Below are 26,744 nucleotides of genomic sequence, written 5' to 3'. Positions count from 1 at the left end.
TATATTGTAGATAACATGGTATGTGGTGTCACATAGAAGATCATGTTATCAGTTCCTTATAAATTATAAATAGTAGCTCACAACCAAGATGGATAGGGACAAACCATTGGAACGGTTGTAGTGTAATTTGTTATTAGTTTGTCTTGACTATAAAATTACATTAATACACTATGTGTGTATTGAGCAAGACCGTTTGAGGTTGTTCGATTTATACTGACTATATAAAAGAACAGAACCTCTGTTATTATGGATGTGCATCCTCTTAATCACTATATAATAACAAGAACGTATACTTAGTATTTATTTTCTTTAACTTATCAATGGGTGAGATTTATTTGTTAAATCAATAGGTCCGATGAGTTGGGAGATAGTATTATTTATATGGTGTGTTGTTGATTATACAAGGAATCTGTATCCTAATTATTTAGGCTGATGATGCCCCCTTTGTAACACTCGTAAATTTTCCCTATTTTTAAATGGGCAAAAAGAAATATAAGAAGAGAAAAGAAATTAAAATATGTTCATAAATGGCCCGGGCTAGGATTTGAACCCTAAACTTCTCATTTAAAATTAGTTTAAGTAACCATTAGGTGGTGGTAAAGCATTACATTAGGAATATGAAACAATTCATTATATGTAGAATATATGTGAAGAGATGCTTCAACTTCCACTTGGTATAAAAGGGAAAGGATGAGATGAAAACCTAACTTTTCATCTCCCTCTTCTCCTCTCTAGCCGAAATACTCTCTTTCACCTTTATGGTTTTCGACCAAGATCTAGGACTAGGGTTTCTAAAGTTCTAAGTATTCAAGGGGAGGATCTAAGAGGATAATTCCATAAGGTTCTTACACACGTGAAGGGTGTTTTAGAGATCAAGGCATACAAAAGAGAGGATTTTCTTCCCTTCACCCTCCATAATAGTAAGATCTAGCAAAAGGATGTAAGTATCTCTCACCTGCAGTATAAGTTGCTTCGATGTTACTTAGATTGATACATTTTAAGCATGTAAAGGAAGATGCATGTTATGAGATGTTTATTGCATGTTAAGAAAAGATAGATGCTATGATATATGTGATGCCCCTAAAAGTTTTGGAATTAAGAGCATGTTTAGATTATCTTGATTTGCTTCCCATAAAGTTTTGGGATTAAAAAGTATAATCAAGTGCCTAAAGTGCTTCCCTATAGATACGGGGGAAATAAGCGCACATAAGGTGTTTGGTTAAATGCCAAGCAAGTGCAAGTACAAGAAATTAAAGGTAAAAGAAAGTATTTTACTTTAGAAAGGCATGTACCGGACACAAGGTCCATGGGTGGGCTCCTAGATCGCCCCTAGGCTCCTAAACTGCCTAGTAGTACCTTAATGGGTTCGGGATTAACTATCTCGGATCTTATTAAGGATGCGCACAAAGTGGTACAATGCCTGGCCCAAAGCAAGTTGATTATTATTTTTACTAGTATGTAAGATAAAGTTTTCAAAGCTCATTGATTTCTTAAAGTGAAAACATTATTAAGGTGAGAACTAGAGTTAGAGAGTGCAGGGTCTGATCTCTATAGCATAGCAAATTTTATGTTTTTCATTGCATAGTTTTAAGTGGATATTTTGCAGGATAAACTGATTTTAAAATGCATGCTATATACATATTTCCGAGTTATGTAGTTCATGGTGAATTATGGACAAGTGCATGTTTTGTGTTTCCGCAAACAATTTCGAAAGCATGTTCTCTTTTAAAAAGCATGATATCTTTTAATGCATTATTTTGTGAGTAGACGGTACTTACTAAGCATCCGCTTATAGATTTACATTTCCTTATACTACAGATAAAGATAAAGGAAAGCTCGAGTAGGATGAGGTAACAGGAGCGGTGCTTGGGGGTGTCCATGTGTGTGGCAGAACAATGGAAAGAGATCTGAGATTTGGTTATTTTGGGGAACATGTAGAACTTTAGTTTTGTTTCTTTACTCAGCTTTACCTAAGATACTGGCACTAATTGGTTTAGAATGGATTTAATGGCTTAACAAGATTTTGAATGGCAAGTGAAAGTGAATAAGAGGAGAACAAGCTTTTCCGGTGGAGAAAGGGGGTCTTTCGCACGGCCTGTGGCACGACCGTGCAGGTTCGCACAACCCTGCGCTGCCTCCTCTCGACCAAGGTGACACAATCGTGTGGAAGCACACGACCGTGCCCTTCCTCCTCTCGGCCAAAGGTGACACGGCCGTGTGAAAACACACGGCCGTGCACCTCCTCCTCTCGACTAAGGCTACACGACCGTGTGAAACCACATGGTCGTGTCCCATTCCCTTTCGGCCAAGGTGACACGACCGTGTGGATTCACACGGCCGTGCTCCTCTTCCTCTTTGTTAAAGGGGACACAGCGGTGTGATCCTCACATGACCGTGCACTTCTAGGTGACATGGTCGTACGACCCCTCACACAGTCGTGCCCTATGTCAATTGATAGTACAACATCTGTCAGGGCCACACGACCTAGACCCACTAGAAGCTTCCGACTCCCTTCGGGCCTACGTGGCTGCAAGTTAAGTCCTACCAGTCATAACAGGTTAGAATAGGTCTATGGACTAAGTAGCCTGTAACAGGTAAGAATGTCGAAAATTTAAGACAGTACGAGGAAAGCGTAACGTTGCCCTGTAGCTTAAGGGTATGAGTAAGGGCGGACGTTACACCCTTGAGGAACTCATAAGGATTATCATGTAAACCCTGCAGGTGGACTTAGTCTGACATGATAATAAAGTTGAGTAGTACTACTCTTGGAATCATATGTTAATTAATTGAGTTATTAGTAACTCATTTAATTAACGGACATACGATATCTTAAACACAGAGAGATTAACGCACTCATGATAAGTAGGAGCCCATATTGTAATATGAAATTTTTGCAGTAGTTCAATAATAACCCTTTAGTGACATGAGTTATTATTGATGGACTTGGATTGGGTGTTTGGGCCGAACACAGGAAGCCCAAGCCCATCAGGAGGCCTACACAAATTCCTCCTCTAGGTCCCTGTTATAGCCTCTATATAAAGCCTCGCATCCACTATCCATAACTTGGTTTGGTTTAACTTCAAGCCTCCTCTTCTCCTTACCTAGGGTCGGCGGCATCCCACCTCTTCCTTGGTGGCCGGCGCCCACCCCCCCCCCCCCCCTTAGTGGTCGGCACCCCTTCCTCCTTGGTGGTCGGCAGATTGGAGAAGAAGAAGAGAAGGAAGAAGATTAGAAGGTGCTCCATCCTAGAGCCTCCTTTTGTAACCGACGGTTTGGAGAAACGAGAGGAAGGGTGGTTGTTATCTTGGTAGATCGTCGCCCACACGACGTCTAAGAAAAGGAGAGGAATACAACAGCAGATCAAGAGATCTTTAACTACAAGGAAAGATACAACTAGTTCTTTAATTCCGCTACGTAATTAGTTTAGTTTTCTTTGTATCAATTTTGAATACCAACACAAGAGGCCAACGATCTTGTACTTCGATCAAGGTGTGCTTTGATCCATCAAGAACTTGCTTGATTGATCAAACACATGTTTGATCGAACATGCGGGTTGTTAGGAAAAGTTCTGTACTTGTATAATTTTTGTATAGGAAAATTGAAACAGAACGGAATTCCAGCGCCTTCAATGCCCCTGCTATAAAATGAAATTTTCTCCCTTTTTCACGCATCCTTGGTTTGGGGGTTGCGCCCCTTCCTTTGTGAAGGGTTTTTTCTTCTAGGGGAAATCCTAGGGCCTTCACTTTCACCGATCTACACTATCCGTCCACTTTTGGAGTAAGGGAACCATCTCCAAAGAGACTAGACTTCATGGATAAACACTTTCTTCTCTCTATTTTCTTATATTGATTTATAGTTTGCTAATTTCTTCGTCCTTTGGTTGTATTCTCCTATAATGGAGTAAATTCTCTAATTTTTAGGATGTAAGAAGTAGTTATGATGTAATATTGATGTATGTACTATGTATATGCCATTTTCTTATTAAATGATATGTTTTATGACTTATTCTTGTATGTTGTGTCTTGTATGTGTTTGACGAAATGTGTGTGAGGTCAATATATTTAGATGTAAAGTTTTGTTTGTTGTGTAGAGGAGGTGCTTTGGAATGTGTAACCGAGAACTCTATAATAGAGGGTATCCTTACTCTTTAAGGCATTTCCATAAAACAAATAGCAATTCCCTACAAGGGAAGCTAATTAGAGTTTGAAGAGTTTTTTTTAAAAAAAATATTATTAGGAAGTGACTTGTATAATCTAGAGATTATATGACTGGGGTTCTATGACAGAGGGTAACCCTTTAACCGAAGTTTCTAGGTTACCTCTTTTACATAATTGTATTAATCTATTGTTAGGAAGTAAATTAGATAACTTTAGAAATTGTATAACCGAGAGGCCTTAGGATAACCCTTTAATTAGACTTTCTAGAGTTGCTTCTTTACTTAATTGTATTAGGACTTGGATAAATTCTCCGATACGATCATCGTAGGGTTGTACCAGTCTTTAGTTAGAAACCCTACAAGAGTGTATGCATGGAATTAAGGAGATAAACAATGCATAAAAATATTTACTAATATTATAATGAAACCGAATTTCTAGAATCATTCTCCTAACTACTCTTTCTCCCTCTCTCTCTACTCTCTACTCTCTCAACCTTAGTTCTCAAAGACTTTTTCCAACTTTTGATTGTCTAGATAATTCTCTATGTAAAGTTAACTAGTGTTTAATCAAGAGTTTCTGTGGTTCGATATCTTTTGTTACTTGATGATGTTTCCGTGCACTTGCAGATACACATCAGGAGTCGGGCAACGTACGCGACCCCTTTGATAGTCAAGTTAGTGATGGGCTGAAATAAGGGTCTCGCTAATGCGTGAGAGGAAACAAAAGAGCTTGGAGGAGAAGAAGGGAGTTGCTTTTACATGAGAGAAGAAAAACATACCTTTACTTAGCTTCACATAATCTTATATAGGCATAGAGGTTGGAGGTCCATGTAAGGTGCCACGTAGCCTTGGCTGAGTGGACGACTACACAAGCAAAGCGCCGCCTGCTGGCTAGCCGGATGAGTGGTAATTGTAATAAGAGAGACAATTGTCGAGCCATCATACCCTTGACCCTGTTTGGTCATTAGCTCGAGTCACTCTCAAGATAGATAGTCTTGTTGGGGTCGGTTTCACGTCAGAAACAGTCAGAGGTTGAGATTAGAGGGAACCTGCTCAGCTAAGATTCTTCGTCATTTGTAAACCATTATCGTGTGCTAGGGGAGGTCGGTGCCCGATGAGACTCAATTGTTGTGGAAGGTGTCAATTGGCAGACTGCATCACTATATATATATATATATATATATATTATTTGTTATTTGACAGCTCAAACTTAAATCAGTATAAACAAACACATATTATTGTTTGCTTTTAACAAGAACATTGAGAGCACAGAGCTCCCACTATGACGTGGATGCTATGAAGGAGTTCCCTCTCCTAATAGGAGAGAGTTCCTTCATTGATTTCGAGGAAGCGGTTTAGGGAGCCGCTGCTTTGTGTTTTTTTATTAAATGTTTTTAATTTTGATTTAAATAAATAAAAATAATAAAAATATTTTAAAAAATTGGTAACATTTTTTCCTTGTTAATTTATCCATTTAAATTTTATAAAAATTTAATTATATATAATTTAAAATATGAAAGGAAAAAAAGAAATATATATAATAAAAAGTATGAGATCCAAAAAATTATTGAGAGAGTTTTTTTTTTTTTTTTTTTTATAATAGAAGGATGTGTAAAATTTTTTACTTTTTAACATAGTAACGATATGGTAATGAAGAAACTCATCAAGAGGTTCTATAACTTTAGTTATGAATGCTTGAGCTATTAGCCACGTGGCACAATTAGCCTCATAAATATTTCACAAAAAGTTCAGTGGTAATGCGGAAACTGGAAAAAGTAGATAATAACATAATAAATCAAAAAATGAATTTAAGGGAAACCAGAGGAAAGAAACAAGGCGGTGAGTGAGTGAGGGAAAGCCCTTCCTGTGCTGCGGCTCATGGCAGCGATGTCGCTATGGTCTTCCGTTTCGTCTCTCCCGCTTCTTCGCAGACTCCCGCCTGCGCCGGAGAATCGGACGAATCCTTTTGCGGTCACCCTAACCCGATGCAGCTCGTCTTCTCGGCCATTCTTATTGAGGTCAGGCCATATAATTTTGTTTTTTTTAGAATTCTGGGGCGGTCTTTGGAAACTAGCTAAGATTTTATATCTTCTCTTTCATGTCTTCTCCATTACTATATCGACTAATAGTGGTTGTCAAACAAACTGTATAATAGACTAATTTTAGATAATATCTACTTAACCCTGTAAAACAGTGTTTCCCATTCTCCATGTGTGCATGAGATATTTTTTTTTAGTTGGCAGCAGTATCCAGCATGTGTGCATGAGAATTGGTCCTACAGATTGGGGATAAATAGCCAATATGTGTAATCATACATTAATTTCATGGAAATTCAATCTAATATTTTTATGTCCTGACTTTATATCAGGGTTACATGTCTAACAATGCCTATGCCCTTCTTGTTTACCATTGTTCCTAATGTTGCTAGTAGTTCCTATCTTCCTGTACCCACACATCCTCAATTTTGTGTTGCAGTTTCTCATTCCATAGCTTGCCAATGTCAACCTATTGTGGTATGATGTTGATCTTATTGCCAGTGGATTCCTGGACCTTCCTATCCTTCATCATCCACTATCATCCATAACCTGAAGGTTGACTTCAAGCAGCAAATTCTCCATAAAAGCAGTGTGGTTAACCCTATCAATCTCTTCTTACTGAAATGCCTCCACCCATCTTACCTCTTCACTAAGTTTGTGATCCTCCAAGAAGCATCACATTGTTAAAGATTCCCATGGTCTACCGCCTCTAGCTCCTCTCTCTAATAGGTTTTAATTTGAAGCATCTAGTGTCACTCTTCCTCGCCTTTGCTGTCACCATGCCTTTGACCTCCATGACAACAAGAGCTATGCCACCTCCTATTCTAGTGCTCCATCAAATCAAGAAGATCAGTAATGACTCATTCCTCTTGCTTCAAACCTAGTCTTGTTCTCATCCAAGAACTTCATCCTTTTGTACCTGTGGAACTAGCGGTAACAACTCCACAAGGAGCACCTTCCTGTAGTTCTCTGATTGGCTCCACATTAGTGGATGACAATTTCAATGGTCACATCCACCATTCTTATGTGTAATATTCAGCATTGCACGAGCCTGCTTGTGTATGTTTTTCTTCCATCATATTTGTAGAATCGGTTGGAGAGGCCAAATGGGTGTGTGAATAACCTCCAGCTAAATCACACTCTTTATTTTGAAGTTCAATGTTATTGGTAGTTGTATAGCGGAAATATAAACAAATAATAAAAAAGAATAACAATTGTTAACACTTCTCTTTATGTGGTTCAAAACCTTTGGTTTATACTCCACGGCATATAACTCGTTGGTGAATCTCTCTAACACTTCTCTTTTTCACAACTTTCTGGATGTAAAGAGACCTTTCACAATTCCTTTCTTACAATTAGTACAAGATGACAATACATGCAAGGAAAACAACAAGAAATACAATTAGGAAATAATACAAATTTGGTCTTCTTTGGATTTGCTTTCACTTCATTTCATTCCCTTTTTTACATATTATTAGCCTTCAAAAGCTACCTTTGCTTCCTTGTAGCTTTTAAGTTCTATTAGCATCCTTCTATTCTACATCAATCCTTATGACTCTTTTATTGAGTTGACTGTATACGCGATCGCTTCAACCTTATGTGTGACAATGAATCTATTAGTTAACTGTGTTTGCATCTAGTTGATTGTTCTGCCTAGCAATGAATACATTCGGTCAACTGCTCCCGTCTCTAGTAGACTAAAGTGTTGGAGCTCATAGATTTGTCATGATCATTTTTAAATTTCTTATTAAAACATCAATCAATTGTTGTAGATTGTGGGTTGTCAACTGAGTCATAAAGAGAAATATTCTATTTGTTGCAAATGATCTTGAATTGATTGTCTAGTTGACTCTCATAATGTACTACTATTAACTCTAAAGTTGAGTTGTCACATAAGACAAAATTTCGCCAAAACTCTAAGTATAGATCACTTGCATATTCTCATCTCACTTAAACTTCTTGCCAAGAGATCATGCCTTTTGTTCTTCCTTGGCTTACTAAGAGACCTCGCCTTTGCGACTTTCTTGCCAAGAGGCCTCCCCTCTGCGACTTCCTTGTCTTGCCAAGAGGCCTCACCTCCATGATTTCCTTTGCCAAGAGGTCTTGCCTCTAGGATTTCCATTTCTAAGAAGTCTCGCTTTTATGACTTAGTCATTTACCAAGAGGCCTTGCCTTTGAACTTCCTTTTCTTTGCTAAGAGGTCTCACCTCTAGAATTTCATTTTTTTCTTGATATCCAATCAATTATAACCTAGCAAGATTTCCATTTGCTAAAAATACAGTCAATGTTGATTCACTTAGACTTCCACTTGCTAAGCACTCAATCAACCTTGATTGTTGATACTTCTCTAATTGCCAAGTGTCTGATCAATCTTGACCTACTTAGACTGCTGAACTGCCAACACTTGTTGAACTTCTAGAATGCTAACACCTTTTGAACTTCTTTGATTGTCAAATATCCGATTAACCTGGACATATTTAACAATCAAAATTCTAATTTAGATATTTAGATTAAATATAAACCTTTAACCAAATATTACCTTTGTCGATCTCGATCACTTTAGCGTGATTGTACCAACAATGAGTGATTGTACTAGTAATGTTCCTAGTCATCTCTTGGTCAGGTTCGACCACTTAGGGCACGATTGCACCAACAACATCATCCACTATTATCTCCATGTGACCTTGCTAATGGAGTTCTCTTCTTGTACTTTGATTGCCCAACAAACTTACTAGGCTACACTTGATCTATATAATATCTCTATCACATTCTATCATATGTTTTTTCACTCATTTATTCAATATTTGGTTACAAACATCCGTCTTCATCCTTCAACCTTAGAGAACTTTGAGCATATATTAGTCGAGGACATAAATATAGGCATTTCTAGTCAACTTCATCCCTGGTCATTTTGCACATCAAGGCTAGACATTTTGTCTAGACTTTTGTTGGTGGTCTTCTATCTATTGCCAACAAAAGTCAATTGAAGCTTCAAACTTGGGACTCTGATTCAGTTTCTTTTTTGGGTTTGGGTTTTAACTTGAACTTGTACATTGTTTTGACTTCATCATCTTTACTTGCAATTAAAGCTATACTTTTCTCCTTCTGATAAAGATTAATGCTCGTATAATTCGAAATCATTGGAAAAATCTAATTTAATTAAGGAAAGGTCCTTCGATATTTTATAAGCATCTACCATAGATGCCCATAAAGTTGTCCTAAGGAATTCTTTAAGAGTGTACCTTATCAAATTGTGATTCACGATTTGTTCTTTGATTGTGTGGATTCCGTTAAGGATTTACTTGAACCTATTATGGAATAGGCTAACTGATTCACCTTCCTTCATCATGATGGTATGAAGTTTACTTAGCAGCTGGTCCTTTTTAGCGGTTCTTGAATTTGTTGAACCTTTGTGAAGTTCAATGAGTTTTTTCCAAAGCTTTTTAACACTGCCAAATGGTCCAACCTTAGTCAGTAGTTCCTGAGTTAGACCACATTGCAGTGTTGTTGTTGCCCAATTCAATGCAAGGGCAACAACAATTGAAAAGTGATGAAAACTGGTTACCTCGTTATTTGACGTGAGTTGAACTACATTGCGAGTTCACGCTACTTCTCTAGTGATGAAAACTGGTTAGCTCGTTATTTGAGTCTCTTGGTAGGTCAAAACCTTGTCATTTGAGTCTCTTGGTAGGTCAAAACCTACTTTGATTATTATCCAATTGTTGATCTCATTCATGAGATAATACTGTATCCTTCATTTCCTCTAGGCGAAATTGTTGCCATTGAAAAGAGGACGGGTTGTACGAAAGCCTTTATGTAAAGCCATTAAGATAAAAAATCTCTAAGATTTTGACAAATCTTGGGTAAGTAGCACAAATTTTTTTTTCAAGCAAGTGGTTAAGTTTGATTAGGTCTAAGCCAAGGATGAGGTTTGGTTTAAGTTAAGCTTGGTTGAGATTAGGGTTAGGACTTGGCTCGGGCTAGGCTTGAATTATAATTTATTATAAAATTTTAATTATGGTTTGATCTGACTCAAAATGCAAATTTGACCTTCGGTTAGATTCGAATTTTGCATTGGGTTAATCAAACGACTATTTCATAAACCAATTCCTGGTTGTGGCAAGTCACATGGGCACTACTTTGGACCATGGTTTAAAGTGCCGTGCCGTGCCGAGACGGTCGAAATGAGCGAAACATCTCGTTTCACTCGACGACCGGCACCGGCACAACCCGGCACCAAACCCATGACAGCTGCGACGTGTTGCGCGACCCGTGGCCGCAGCGGAGGGGTCGCTCGACCTCGCAACAACAACAAGAGGATCACATAACCCTTTTACTGCCGCCACGGAGGCGTTGTGCGACCCTGCGGTGGCTACAGAGGGGTCGCACGACCACCGTGGTCGTGCTGGAGGAGTCACACGATCTTCGCGGCCATGACTGAGGGGTTGCGCAACCCCACGGTACAGCCGAAGTAGCGTGAACTTGCGAGTAGTATCGGATTTCGAATTTTTTTAATTAAACTTAGGTTAATTATTTTAATCAACTCCTAGTTATGATGGAGATAATCTAAATAGGCTTTATTAAATCCTCATAAAATTTTTATTTATTTGTTATCTATTTTTATATCTTTTTATTTTTTTAAAGATTATTTTTTATATTGTTTATTTTTTAAATATTTAGGTTAAATATTTTATTTTTAATTAATATATTTTATATTTAAAAAATACCGAAATTATATCGTTCCGGTCAGAATCGAAACCTCGGTACGGTCGAAATTTTAAACCTTACTTTGGACAACAATTTCCTTACACCAATCCGATAAAAGATTCAACATGCTTAAACAAACTTAATTACAAAATCCTAATCTAATTGGTTTAGAATGGTGTGAGTTACACCTAGTAGGATATGTCTTATCCACAGCCTAGACATGCACCTAACTAAGCATCCTTAATGTACTATCACCTCAACCCACTTTGATACTAATTTGTAGGAGCATTTATACGCTAGAGAGGGGGGGGGGGGGACATCATATAAAATTTAAGACTTGATAGTAACCAATTCTAAGCCAATAAACAAAGCACAAATATGCTGTGGAAATGAAATAAATGCTTTGACATAAATACTAACTTAGTTAATCAAAACTAAACTATCTAACCCCAAGATTAACAAGCAATATCTAATAGAATACCTAGCAATTTAACATGCAAAATCTAATAAAATACTTAACAAGATTAGCATGCAAGATCTAATATGACAAGATTTAGATTAAAATAAAAATAAATTCTTATTAAAAACTCTCCTATATAGAAAGCTTCTGGAGGCAGAGAAACCCCTTTAATAAGAATCGAGAAGTAATCTCTACATACTCCCCCTTGATTAAGAGGTTACTGTTGATACGACATCGAATTCTTTCGGATGCGGGCTCGCCGGTTGCTGTTGGACAAAGATTGACAATTTGTTTTGCACAGGACGGCAGAGTGGCTCGAGCATATGAATCCATTAGACATCCAGTGTAAAGAAGGTATGAGAGGCTTACTTGCAGCCTAGTTATGCTACCACTTGCTGGATGCTCGCCTTGGGGCGTCTTTGCACTAAAGATAGGCAGGAGTACATGGAGCATAGGTAGTGCGCACACGCAGGTGCATTTGTTTTTTTGGGTGCTCCCCTCTGAGTTATGAGGGAGGGTCAGAGATTGGGTTTATATGCGGCAAGAGATGTCCATTTTTAGACGGGCTCTAAGAGTGTTTGGGAGATATTACGGTGGGAATAGGATATTAACGAAGACTCGACACTTGGCTTTGTCTTCGTTAATACACTATGTATGGAGAGCTTGAAATAAATGTATCTATGAGGATGAACAATTGAATGTTGAGCGGAGTGTAAGTATACATATGTACGGGGTCTTTAGGGGTGTACTCTGATTTGATGTTGTGTCAGACATAAGTATCCGCTATATACCATTTTTTGTACTCTTGTCCTATGATATGATATATTTTCTTATACAAAAAAGGGAGTTTAAACACAATAATAAAAGAATGTACGACAACTTTAAAGAGAAGGAAGTTACAAAAGGGGGGGGGGGGGGGGGGGGGGGGGAATAGCGTGTGTCGCTTTTTCACGTCTTTCGAAACTTGAGAGAGCATGTAGTGGAAATAAAGAAAACAAAAACAAAGCTAACACCTTTCTTTTTACTTGGTTCACGACTTGTGCTGCTAGTCCAAGGTCCGCGATCGTTGATCACTTTTGTTGGGCAATCCACTATCAATTCGTCGTTTACAAAAGATTAGGAGCGGTAACAAGTTTCCCTGCATTATAAAACACATACGAAAAAGACAAATGCAATAATAAAATTATAATGACAATATTGAGATGTGGACTTCTATGCATTTGTCGGAGTAGTGTCTTGGCGTAGCGTTGGTGTTTTGGGAGTGATATAGCAGTTTGAGCACTTAGAAGCTTGATTGAAGTTGTATTGAACCCTTGGTCGAAGGTGCTTTTTATAGGCCATTGCAGGCGCTCGGACCAGCTCCAGGAGCCAACATTGAGGTCTATTCAATCCACCTTCGAGTTATCCAACTCCGACGGGATCACTCTTGGTGCTTGGACCGCTGATATGGCTGCACTAGGGCGTAGCTCTATCCGAGTCACTATTATTCCTTCCTAGGCACATGGATCCCTTCGGGCGTTTGGAAGCTGACATGCACCGGCCAATCAGAGCGTGCCAACTCAACTGCACACGTGGCTGGATTTGGGCCATTCCGGGTGCCTAGATCTCTTCTGGGCACTTGAATTCCTTCTGGGAAATCCCCTGACTCCGGCCACTTTCTTGCATCGCAGAGTTAGCATAACAGACATAATAATAACATAAAAGTATAAATAATTTGACAGTCTCGAGATTGTCTGGTCCTGACTTTTGGATTTTATGTGAAATCCTAGGTTGGACCGACACCTATTGTTTCCTTCAAGGGAACACGTCCTCACTTCTCTGTGGAGAAGTTGCTTGACTTGCTAAACATTTGGTCCTCCAGATCTGTTTGGATTTTGTGCTTGGCATTTGATCCTTTGATCCCAGGGCTTCCTCTCGATGTCCGGTCCTCCAGACCCATCAAACTACTAGACGTTCGGTTTTCCAAATCCCAGTTCCACATACTAGGACTTCTTTGCCTAACCGTAACTGCGATTTTCCCTTTGCGTAATATTCACTAGGACTTTTGCTTACTTAGTATCTAGTCAACTTGACCTACTAGGACTTTTTGGTTGAACTACTTGCACACTTAGTCAACCTTATTAGATTATTATGAAACTTAACTTTGAACCTTTGCCAATATTAAAACCTAGGTTCAACTATCTGGTGATCCTGCACCAACAGATCTTTGAAGAGCATGTGTTAGTACAAGGAGAATAAGAGCACTTTAGAAGAGAGAGTGACAAAATTTCAATGTCTGAAACAAGTGCTTCGAGTCTTCATTTATAGAACTCAAGTCAAACATTGATCTAGCACTATTCCGATCGATTGGAATCTTTTCAGTTGCTTGAGGCATGCTGATGTGGCTACAAGGAGAATAAGAGCACTTTAGAAGAGAGAATGACAAAATTTCAATGTCTGAAACAAGTGCTTCCAGCCTTTATTTATAGAACTCAAGTCAAACATTGACCTAGCACTATTCTGATTGCCTAAGGCATGCTGGCGTGGCTACAAACTTTATCCGTGTTGATAATGATTCAGTGAACTCCGATTGCTTGGATTTGTTTCAGGCGCTTGGAGCATGGTCAAGTGTCTATCTTGTCGGTCTCCTGAAAGCTGCTTCAGTCATCTAAACCATCGAGGTTGCCCACACCTCTCTCCGGTTGCTTAGAAGTTCTTCCGTTAGTTAGAACTTATCCCCCAGTTGGTCACCAGAATCCCATCCGTCTAGAACCACCAAATAGCTTCTTGCGATAAAGAGTTGGCATAAAAATAGTGGTAGTGAAAATACTAAGTTTAGAACAACACCCATTGCTTTAAAACCTCCAGGACTTTAACCTTTACCAATGTTAAGCCGACCTATCTGGACTTCCATTGCTTGGTTACCAACAAGGACTTGCCACTGCTAAGACTTCTGCCTAGTCCCACTAGAACTTCCATTGCCTAGTCCTACTAAGTTTTGCCATTTCCTGGTTTTCAATCAGTTCTTTGTATCTTGTCAAATTGCTTGCACCTGCAAACTTGATAACCTTGTTAGATCACAAACAAATTTAACTTTAAACTTAACCATACATCAAAATATAAGTTTGGTGCTCCTAGCACCAACACCAACATCTAAAATGGCAAACATAAACCCAAGATTAGCATGCAACCAAATTAATGTAGCAGACCTTAATCTACTATAGACTATGAGCTGCAATTGTGACTCCATCTATGTGCCACAATGCTCTACAATCATGACGACAATCAACAACAATTATGACAAGGGAAAGTAAGGTCATTGAGTGTTGTTTCTACAATGGAATGCAAGGTCTCACAATTGGAAGGGCTGCTGCTCGCATAAGAGAAGATGGAAGATGCTCGCATTGTCCAAGCATTGCTGCTATAGTTTAGGGCTACTAGTACTTGGTAGTTGGTATGCCTGGGAGAGAAGAGCAAGTCATTTCATTCAACAAGGGACTCCATGGAGATGCCATGCCCGAGGGAGGGTGTGGCTTCAATGCTACTTGTTGAGGCAGCAAAACTCCAACTAAAAGGACTCAACCTGAACCGAACTGGTTCAAGTTGGCTCAACCATAAAATCACTAAAACAAGTCTGATTTGAGTCTTGGTTGAATCCAAAACAAACCCACTTAGCCCAATTCTTAAAATAGTTTAATTCACCTCTAATTAACTTCAAATGTTATCCAAACACCTCAAAATCAGCCTTTAAAGTGGTTCAGTCATAATTTAAACAACTCAATGTTAAATGACCCTAACTACAACTAATTAGCTACACTTCATATAGACGTCAGAATATTACATGCACATATAGGTATTTATTCCTTGAAAATTACCTATATAAGTCTGAGGTATTTTAACTTGTATGTCTGATAAAACTAAAGAGTGGTCAAGCTACACCAAATGGCTATTTTGGAGCATGCATCTAAAGTGTTTAATTACTTGTGTAGTATCAAGAAAATTGTTTGATTTATCAATTAACGATTCCTGCCAAAATTGATTCCAAGGATATCAGGTGATAGGAGTCATTAGCAATGTGGTGGATAACTACATATACAACCATAATATACAAATATTCTTGCATGCTTTTTAATTAAAATCCCATTTAATTCATCCTATTTCAAAACTTTGCCTGCTGACCTGGCACTATAATGAGTAAAGTTGAGGAATTCATTTTAGGCGCATTAGTTTGAACGTACATATGTCACCTCTTCAAATAGCATTCCACGTAACCATTATATTAATACCTCCTTTTATTAACACATACTGACATTCATTTTAATATTAATATTGATTATTTATGGGTCCCACTATCCCTTTATTCATCTTTATTCTTTATATCTAAAATTTATTTATTTTTTTTAAAATTTTTTTATATAAAATCCGCACATTAACAGGGTTCAAAGAATTGAACGTTGTTAATATGTGGATGTTATAACACCCATCTACATTGGTTTGTAACACCATTTGAGTGTTATAACACCTATATATTAATATCAATGTGGATGCTCTTAAAAAAAGATGAAAGAGGCCAAAAAAAAACTTGGGTTGCTACAGAGTGCGAAACTGGGGAGAGAAAGGTGCAAATGATTGTAGAAGTTTAATGTAGAGCATTTTTTTTTAGGATGAATGAGAGAATTAAATAAGAGATTTTTTGTGGAAGTTTCTCTTATGGATTTGACCCTGTTTAGACTTAAACCATGTTATTTAATTATGGTTATTAGAAAATTTATTGATGCGCACCCACATATTATGAGTTAATGTTTGTTATTCAATTTTTGCATGAAACTAAAAGTTTACCAGTAACTCTAACTTTCAAGCCAAGTTGCAATTACACACTATTCTGTTGATGGGATATTCATCTTGTTTCTTCATGTTGACCCAGTTTTAGATGCAGTTATGCGACACCAAACACAGTGGAAGATTCGTCATCAGTGCCAATTGATGTTTCTGCTCTTGTAAAAACAGAGAAGGTATGCACCTAGAAGGTGAAATTTTGTATGTTTGGACAGACAGACTTATGCTTTCATTATTTTTTTCTTTTGAAAATTAGATTGTTGTCTTGGGTGGCACTGGATTTGTTGGTTCTGCTATTTGCAAAACAGCAGTATCCAAGGGAATTGAGGTGGTCAGTGTAAGCAGGTGCATGCAGTGTGCAACATATTATGTTGTTAGAATTATGCTTCACTTTCTTAACTGAACTTGTATGAAGAAAATCTTGTTATTTTCAGATTAGGGAGGCCTTCATACACAGACTCTTGGGTTGATCAAGTTAGATGGATTGCAGGCATGGTTCTCCTTCATATTTTAGCATGTTTTAAATCTCTCATACTTCCGCAACATCATTGTCAAAAAAGCTTCAGATAATCTCTCTCTAGTACCTAAGTGCATTAGTTGTTTTCTTGGAGAATCCAATGAGTTATGGTTTCAAGTGCCAATCAATATTCAGTCAACATGGTTGAAATGAATAGTTCTGGCCGAGTTATATGATATCGAGCGTAGGAATATTGATTTTCCATGATTCATCCTTTAGTTTTATCTGCCAATCATTGAGAGGATATGAAACAATGAAAAGAGGGGAGAGGAAGAGGAAATGCACAAATAATAATAAAAAGAGTGATACTAGAGTTTAGAGAAATGAAGATTTATCGATATGTTTTACCTACCTATTCCCATTCGAGTCTCAACTATATTAATTCAATTTCAATATTAGATATAATGGGAGCATTATTTAATGACTTAAAAAATTATGATTATGTACTTAGGCGACTAATAAATGCTTTAGGTAATGTGAGACTGATAGATATGCACATTAATCGAGGAGGAGACAAAGAAGACTCGGTTAATAATAATATAATAGGATCAAATTCATTTAAATATAAACGAGGATATAGTAGGATTTAGGAGGATTCATATAGTCTAATTAGCTCATTAGTAGGATGAAGGCTTGATTGCTGTTATAATTTTAGCATCTCAGAAAGATGGATGTTACAACAACTAATGTTTCCATTCCATGTATATGTATGACACTTATTTTTAGTATTAGAAATCATTAATTTTATATTTTATAACTTTTTTCTCCTAAATTATAATTCAATTGACATTATAAATACTATAGGCTTCTATTATAGGTAGACAAACAAACTACTAGAAAATTATGGAATTATATTTGAGATGGTCTTGAAATGTTTTGAAGCATGCCAAGTGTTAGCATAGTATTGAATCGTACCATTTTGATGGAAATTGAAACTTCAACATGAAACAACATTTTAAACCTTGCTCTTCTAGATTATTAGTAAACCAAATCGTAAGAACAGTAAAGCCTGACAATGAATAATCTACAAAAGGAGGAAATTTAAATTCTTGGTTCGATCAAAAAGGAAACATGTGACACCAAAGGGAAAGGAGTTGTCTATTCTTAATGCACATGAGTGTAGTTCTCCCCTTTTTTGTAAATGGATGTTCATAGTGAGAAGAAAGTGTTGGGTTTTTCGGGTCGCGATGAAACCAAACTGTTTCATGTGACACCAAAGGGAAAGGAGTTTGGTTCTTGATGAAACCAAACTGTTTGATTGCATCATCGAATCGAAGATTCCAGCTCCGAGAAGCTTGCTTTAGTCCATAAATAGACCTATGCAGCTTGTATACTCTGCTAGTATGCTGTGGATTTACAAAACCCTCAGGTTGTGTCATGTACACATCCTCGAGCAAGTTTCCATTCAGAAACGCGGTTTTGACATCCATCTGCCATATCTCATAGTCATGGTAGGCTGCAATAGCAAGCATGATCCGAATGGACTTAAACATCGCTACTGGAGAAAAGGTTTCATCATAGTCAATATCATGAATCTACTTGAAACCTTTAGCTACCAAGCGACCCTTATAGATAAGTCTATCCATGTCAGTCTTTCTCTTAAAGACCCACTTACACCCAATGAGTTTTACCCCTTCAGGTGGATCAACCAAAGTCCATACTTGGTTGGTGTACATGGATTCCATTTCGGATCTCATGACTTCTAGCCATTTCTCGGAATCTGGTCTCATCACAGCTTCCTGATAGGTGGTAGGCTCATCCTCTATGAGCATAACGTCATCATGGTCAGACAAGAGAAATGAGTATCTCTCAGGCTGACGACGTACCCTATCAGACCTGCGAAGAGGTATGTCTACTTGAACTGGTTGTTGTTCCTCAACTCCTTGTAGAACAACATCATCCACAACACTTTGTGGTTCAGTTCAATTTCCATCGAGGCATCAGTGCTATTGTTCGCATCTTGAACTTCTTCAAGATCGAACGCGCTCCCACTAGTCTTTCTAGAAACAAAGTCCCTTTCTAGAAAGACCCCAGTCTTTGCCACAACTACCTTGTGCTGACTGGGAATGTAGAAGTAATATCCCTTAGTTTCTTTGGGATATCCAATGAAAAAACACTTGTCGGATTTGGGTCCTAATTTGTCTGAGATTTGACGTCGAACGTAAGCCTCAAATCCCAAATCCTCATGAAAGACACCTGGGCATCTCTCCCAGTCCATATCCTATATGGTGTCTTTATCACGGCCTTGGATGGAACTCGGTTGAGTATGAATGTCACGCCCCGAGGGAGTCCCTGTCCGAAGAAATTTCGGCAGCACCTCCCCTGTACAGGTGACAATCTGAAGCAATTCTACATACAAAATATACATCAGCCACAAGCGGCTGGAATATACACACAACCACGCAGTTTATATCATCAGCCCACTCGGCTGGAACAAAATAAACAACCACGCAGTTATATATATATTTAACAGCCTACACAGCTGTACTAAAACCAAAAACACAGCGGAAAAAGACAACACATACAACCCAAAACGAAAACTGCTAGCCGGCAAGGCTTACACAATAAATAAAGCAACATTTCCAGAAACAAAACCGGAACACAGAACCAAAAACTCACATATCATATACCATGATAAAACAGCAAAAAGACAGCGACATGTCTTCTGATGTGACGCGGGGACCAGCAAACAGGATGCTCCAAGCGACACCATAAATAACCTGGTACCTGAAAAAATATAGTATCCACGGGGGTGAGTTCAACAACTCAGCGAATACCAATAGACATGCCTAGTAAGATATATCTAACAGCAATCAACATGGAATACAGCTTTCGAATAATATATAGGAAATATACAAACTGAAAAGTAACCAAGGAAGCTGTACTCACCAGGAACTCCTATCCTGAACTAAAGGGTCATCAAACCGATACGCAGTATGTCTCCTGTATGCATGTCAAACAAATGCATCCACCAAAATGCAGCATATAAGTGCAGCAAACACAAGCAAATAAATACAATCAATGCATGTGATGACCGTGCACTCTAACATCACTGTTCCTGAACAGTGACCGAGTGGACGGAATGCTGTCGGAGTACTCCTGTCCTCTGACCCCAAATCATAAATGGGGGATATCTCTGCCGGCTACCACGCTGAGTCACCTGACCAACGGAGCCAAACAAAGTCCACCGTCTGCCGGCTACCACGCTGCTACACTAAATGCCAGCGGAGCCAAACAGAGCGGAACTGTCTGCCGGCTACCACGCTGAGTCACCTGACCAACGGAGCCAAACAGCAGAACCGCCACACACCTGCCTGATAAACCACTAATCCATGAGTGGTGGTGTGTGCAGTACATGTAACTGGCGATGGGCTCAACCATGGTGGAGCCGACAATCGCACAGCATGCAATCATGATGCATGACACTAAGCATAGCAAAACTGATCAACATAACCATATCCATATATATAAAATGAGTACTGTAAAATCGATGGTCACATACCAAGATCTAGAGTACACAGGTCAGATAGAATATCAAAAACCTATGTCCTGAACATAATAAGTATGGAATATCCTGATCAGCATAGAAAAATCCATATATACATAATATGGGTACCACAGTATCAGTAGGTCAAATCCACGGATCTAGAGTATACAGGTCCTCTATGGTATAACAACCTAGATCCTAAACATATCCCCCTTCCATAGCATATGTACCAACAATATGCACAGATCAAAGCCACAAGGTCTAGGTACACGAATCATATATGATATACCAATAGAAATACACAATCCAGGCATGGCATAAAAACCTAAGTATCAGATAATTTGGATACACATGCCAGAAACAAAAATCCAGAGCCTAATCCTAACCTCAGTAAAGCATAGTATGTCACTCTAGAAACTAAGATACTCATGGCAACAAATCACGAGATATAAGCACGGATACATCACAGGCGACAAACCTAACATGCTATGGATATCAAACAGTGACATACCAAAGGCAAACATGTTCATTGCTTGTAGTTATAAAATACTATGCATATCCAAATGACAATATCATAAAAGATAAGTCAAGAGGTACCCGCCTCAAAATAACAAGATCCAAATCGGTCCAAATCCGCCGTCGAGATGCTCGTCTCGCGTCAAAGTCCTGTGATATCAATGTGTATATTTTTTTTTTAGCTACAATCCAAAGAAATGGCTAATTAAAATCCTTAAGGCTAAATTAGGGTAAACTCTAATCAACCTAACCATCCAGTATAATTCACCTACAACCGAAATAATCATACCTAAAACAACATGTATCAAGAACGTGCCAACTCAACCACACTCCAAACCCTTACCTTAGGGTTGCTGGACCAAAGACTTTGCTGGAGACAGAGGTTGCTGCTCAAGCAGGAAACTCCACCGACTGTCCAAGCAAGAATCAAGAACTGAGATCAACCACAGGAATCAAACCACAACCCTAATTTCCAAAATAACCTGAGCACTTTACTGCTTGCAACGACCAAGGACCGGACAAGGCTGCTGCTGGAACCCTAATGCCAGAAACTCAAGCCGATAACAAGGTGGCTACTGGCACTCGACGGCTAGCCGACCGACGCTAGATCATGAGGGCGGTGGCGAGCGAAGGACACTGCAGGAGGGTAGTGTCGGAGATAGCTAGGGCAGAGTGGGACGGCGGCGCTGCAAATCTAGGACACAGCGTTGCCCTGGTCCGTCGGCATCGGCTGTGGCGACCGGAAAACACAATAGGGCAAGGGAGGCAGCGACGCTAGGGCACAACCCAATCGACGCTGGCGTTGTTGGACGGCGTTGGTCGATCAACTCACTTGTGGCGTCGGCGGAGATGCTAGGGCACAGAGGAGAGGCCGGCGACACTGCGGTGGTCGGCGCTGGGGATTGCAGAGAGGCTAGGCTCGGCGCTGCTCGGCGTCGGAAGAAGGAGAAGAAGAGGAAATCGGCTGGGGAAGAAGTAGAAGGAGGAGGCGTCGACGCGAGGTGGTTAGGGCACAGTCGCGGCAGGGAAGAAATAGAAGCGTTCGACGAAAACAAGGAAGAAAGAAAAGAAAAAGAAAATAAATAAGTAAATCCAACTTTTCCTCGCTTAAATGGGGTAGCCTAAACAGGCTTTCCTTGGTCCTATTTTTATCCCCGTAAACTCGTCCATATGAGTTCTGAAAAATTCCCAGAAAATTTCTACAAATTTCAGAAAATTCCCTTATCATTATTCGCCATTTTTTCGGTATTTTACAATGAAAGCTGTCATGTCTAAAGCATAACCCCAAAGGTATGTCGGAAGATCTGTGTGACTCATCATAGATCGCACCATATCTAATAGTGTACGATTCCTCCTTTCGGATACACCATTCCACTGTGGTGTTCCAGGAGGAGTGAGTTGGGATAGAATCCCACACTCAGCTAGGTAGTCACGAAACTCATGGCTAAGGTATTCTCCACCTCGATCGGATCGAAGTATCTTAATACTCTTGCCAAGCTGGTTCTGTACTTCATTCTTGAATTCTTTGAAATTTTCAAAGGATTCAGACTTATGTGTCATCAAGTACACATAACCATATCTACTGAAGTCATCAGTAAATGTGATGAAGTACCTATAACCGCCTCTAGCAGCGACATTGAAAGGGCCACATACATCACTATGTATGAGTCCTAACAAATCAGTCGCTCTCTCGCTGTGCCCACTAAAGGGAGTCTTGGTCATCTTGCCTCGTAGGCATGACTCACATATCTCATATGATTCAAAATCAAATGAGTCCAGCATACCATCCTTATGGAGCTGGGATAAGCGCTTGTCATTTATATGACCTAAGCGACTAGAGGTAGGTTTGGTTCATGTCATTTGACTTGAACTTGGTATTTATGTTATAGATAGGGCTCTCAAGGTCTAGAATATAGTGTCCGTTATCGAGGTGCACTACAATAGAACATATCGTTTAAATAGGCGGAACAACATTTGTTCTTTATAGTAACGAGAAACCTTTCTTGTCCAAACAAGAAACCGATATAATGTTCTTAGTTAATGCAGCACATAACAACAATCGACTAACTCTAGTACAAGCCCAGAGGCGGAGATATAAAGTAAGTCCCTATAGCAACAACAGAGGAACCCGTGCTCCATTGCCTACTCGTAGGTCCACCTCGCCCTGTCCTGCTATTTCTCAACGCCTGCACATCAGTACAAATGTGAGAAGCACATCCAGTATCTAATACCCATGATGTAGAAATAGATAGATTGACTTCTATAACATATATACCTGAAGTGGAAGTCTCACTTCGCTTCTTCTTAAAATCCTCCAAGTATACCTTGCAGTTCCTCTTCCAGTGCCCAGTCTGACCGCATTGGAAGCAGGTAGCATCCTTGGCGACCCCTCCTTTAGGCTTCAGTGCCTTGCCTTTGCCCTTGGCTTGGGACTTTCCCTTGCCTTTGGGCTTGCCCTTGCCCTTATGTTTCTGAACCATCAGAACAGTGTTGGGCTTAGCCTTCTTAAGGTTTAGCTCAGCAGTTCTTAACATGCTAAGCAGCTCGGGCAGTGGCTTGTCAATCTCGTTCATATTGTAGTTTAGAACGAATTGACTGTAGCTATCCGGCAAGGATTGCAAGATCAGGTCAGTAGCCAGCTCTTGGCCAAGAGGGAACCCCAACCTTTGTAGGTTCTCTATGTACCCAATCATTTTGAGTACATATGGGCCTACTGGAGTCCCGTCTGACATCTTGCATTGAAACAGTGCCCTTGAGATCTCAAATCTCTCATGCCTCACTTGACCTTGATATAGTTGACGAAGATGTTCAACCATATCGTAAGCGCCCATTAACTTGTGTTGCTTCTGAAGCTCAGAGTTCATGGTCGCGAGCATTAGACAAGACACATCTAATGCGTCATCTTGATGCTTCTTGAAAGCATCTCGGTCAGCTCGCGGGGAAGTGGCAGGAAGAGCATCCGGAATGGGCTGCTCCAGAACGTACAGTTTACGTTCTTGGGTGAGAACTATTCTCAGGTTCCTGTACCAGTCCAGGAAGTTTGCTCCGTTGAGCTTGTCCTTCTCGAGGACAGATCGCAGGGAGAAGGTGTTCGTGTTCGACGTCATGACAATTCTACAACAGATATAAATACAGAAATAAGTATCATATTCTTAATCATTTAATTAGGCCTTTAACTAAATGATGCTCCAACTGAATTTTATAATTCATGTGGGACAAGATCCACATCATACTAACCCTTGAGTTAGCTTTGGCTAATACGCCCAAGACTTAGTATGATCGGTAGGTAACGATTACCAATTACATCTCTATGCAACTCTTGTTTATAGGATAAAATCCGCATTTATATTAAAACTCGAGTTAGCTTTGGCTAATACGCCCGAGAGTTAATATATATGTGATTTTGACCTAACTTTCCAACCGTTGGAAGAATGCCTATAGTTATACTCGATCCAACCGAGTTAACTAGGAATACTCAATCTAATTGAGTTTGTATTCACCCATGCGTTGATAGGCGGGACCAAGATTGTCCCTCCGTACCCTACCAAGATAGTATGTGTTGCTCTGCTTTGGCAGATTCAACAACAGCATGCGATCGAGGTAGTGGTAGGTATCACGGCATGGTAGGCATTACGAGTTGACGCGTTTTAGATCTAATCTAAACGATGATACGTATCATATACTCGATAGATCTAATCTAATCGAAGGGTGCATCATGTGCACGACTTAGATCTAATCTAATCGTTAGACACTAATTAATTACTTAATTAACTAGCATGCATCACATACACATAAAAGCAATTAATTAAATTAATTTGTGATTTAGTCATGACCCTACTACGATCTTCTCAAGCCAATGAGAAGATCGGATGGTTAACCTAAGGTCAACAGCTTCTCAAGCTTCTTCCTTTGACCACCTTGTGTTGCTCGCGCTCTCCTCGTAACTCCGTCTCGTGTGGACCTTCCACCGCTTCAAAATTACATTATAATTTTGAAACTCGAGTTACATTCGAGTCTAAATCTAATTTACAACCAGAATATAAGAGAAAGGCACGACGCGCAGGTCGCGAAAATAAAATAAAAATAAAATACAAGCACGCACATTACATAACGGCACGCAGGCCGTATTATGAATTACAACACAATTGTCCAATCGAATTGGGTCGTTGGGCCATGACTATCACATAAATAATATATAATTCAAAATTATTTATTTTTCATAATTTTCTGTAATTTTTAATAATTTTACAGATTTTATGAGTAAATTTTTCCCGGCGGTCCCGATTAGCGATTTCGGGCGCAATCGCGGAGCAAATCCCCTTGCGGAGTTAGGGGTAGTACCTCTACCCGCGATCTAACCATCGCGAGGTGCTCCTAAGCGATCCAAGAGCGCCTTAGCCCGCTGTCCCAAAAGATTTTGGGTCGAAACATTACCGTTTTTGGAAAAACTTCTCGGTAATCGAAGCCTACAAGTGCCGAAACACTTGTGCTTCGCTTCTACGAGAAAATTACCCATTAAAACTATAAAAACATGAATTTACAGAAAGTTTATAGATCTATATTTTTCATACCACCGTTGGGTTTTTCGGGCCGCGAAAATCGCGTTTTCGCGTCGCGGAAACCCCGAATCACCCTAGCCAACGGATCTCGTGCGAAGAAAAGATTTAAAACAAAATTACGAGTACGAGTTTCTCCTTAGATCTACTCCTAGATCTACATGAAAAGAGTTATACCTTTGAAGCGAAGCCCTTCGCGTTCCCGCTCGTCCAAATGGTGCCGGATCTCAAGAGTATCAAGATAGATACTCCTCTAGAAGTATCCACACGGACAACTTAGGTGGAGAAGACCTAAACAAAGGTGTGCTAGCACCTTGATAGGTCACGGCAAGAAGAGGAGAGGGAGAGGAAGAGAGCTCCAAGAGGAAGAAGAAGGAATAATGCACTTGAATGAGGAAAATCAATTTGATTCCCATTCAAAAGTGGCCGGGCACTTTCGAGTTGTGTAACTCCCAAAAAATTGCATTAAGTGCAATTAATGTGAAGTTATTAAAGAAAATGACTTTGTAACTTCCATGAGGTGGCACCCATGATGATGTGGAGTAACATCATTGGTCCACATCAATGCCAACTCACAATGAGGTGGCATAAAGTCAAGTCAAACTTGACTTTTAATCTTCTTCTCAAGTCAAGTCAAACTTGACCAAATCTCTTCCATGGTTGATCTAATCTAACCATTTGATTCAAGCCAACTTAATATAATGAATCTAATTCATTAAATTAAATTGATTTAATGAGTCATAATCTAAATTAAACTCATTGAATACATAAATCCACTTGAGTCCAATTCAAGTTAGCCCAATTAGGATTACTCTTAATCCAATTTGATTCATCAAATGAATCTAATCCTCTTGGTTCATCATATGAACCTAATCTCTATCTAATTGTCCTTAGTGTGTGACCCTATAGGTTCTTGTAACGTTGGCAATGCCCTAAACCCATTTAGGAGCATAAGTAATGAGCGGTATCTAACAATACATCATTACTACCCAAGTTACAAGAATGTTGAGATCCAACATCACCTTGTGACTACTAATTGTGACTCCTCACAATATATGACAAGTGTCCTTCTATCCTAAACATCTAGATTGGTCAATGTGAGACATAGACCGTGTCATCCTCTGACCAATCTAAATCTTGAACTCCAAGTAGACTCACTAAATCAAATGAGCTCAATATCCTATATTGACTCATTTGGGCATCTACATCACTCACATCACTCTGCATAATTTGTTATATACCCAGTAATCGCCTTTATAGTCCACCCAGTTACGGGTGACGTTTGACGAAACCAAATTACATAACTCCTTATATAGGGATCTATGGTGACTTCAGGTCTAAGGACTAGTAGTCATACTAATAGCCACATGAGAAAGTATATGACACTCATATAACGATCCATGATACTTTCTCATGGCGGGTCATTCAGTATACATTCTCCAATGTATACCCATGTGTCAACTTGATATCTCTATATCCATGACTTGTGAGATC

General features: G+C 39.3%; 1 protein-coding gene across 1 annotated transcript in view; it reads left to right on the top strand.

The window, feature by feature from the left end:
• The first annotated feature begins 5,956 nt into the window (after window positions 1-5,956).
• Window positions 5,957-26,744, top strand: part of LOC121984396 (uncharacterized protein At1g32220, chloroplastic-like) — an 86,740-nt gene continuing 65,952 nt past the window's right edge. The window contains exons 1-4 of the mRNA XM_042537307.1: window positions 5,957-6,174; window positions 16,263-16,350; window positions 16,431-16,519; window positions 16,609-16,664. Of these exons, the coding sequence (XP_042393241.1) occupies window positions 6,035-6,174; window positions 16,263-16,350; window positions 16,431-16,519; window positions 16,609-16,664 (373 nt within the window). The 5' untranslated portion in view covers window positions 5,957-6,034. The remainder of the gene's footprint in view (window positions 6,175-16,262; window positions 16,351-16,430; window positions 16,520-16,608; window positions 16,665-26,744) is intronic.

This window comes from Zingiber officinale, chromosome 5B (genome assembly GCF_018446385.1).
Source record: "Zingiber officinale cultivar Zhangliang chromosome 5B, Zo_v1.1, whole genome shotgun sequence".
In the NCBI taxonomy this organism is placed as follows: domain Eukaryota; kingdom Viridiplantae; phylum Streptophyta; class Magnoliopsida; order Zingiberales; family Zingiberaceae; genus Zingiber; species Zingiber officinale.
This window is presented reverse-complemented; position numbering and strand designations above follow the sequence as displayed.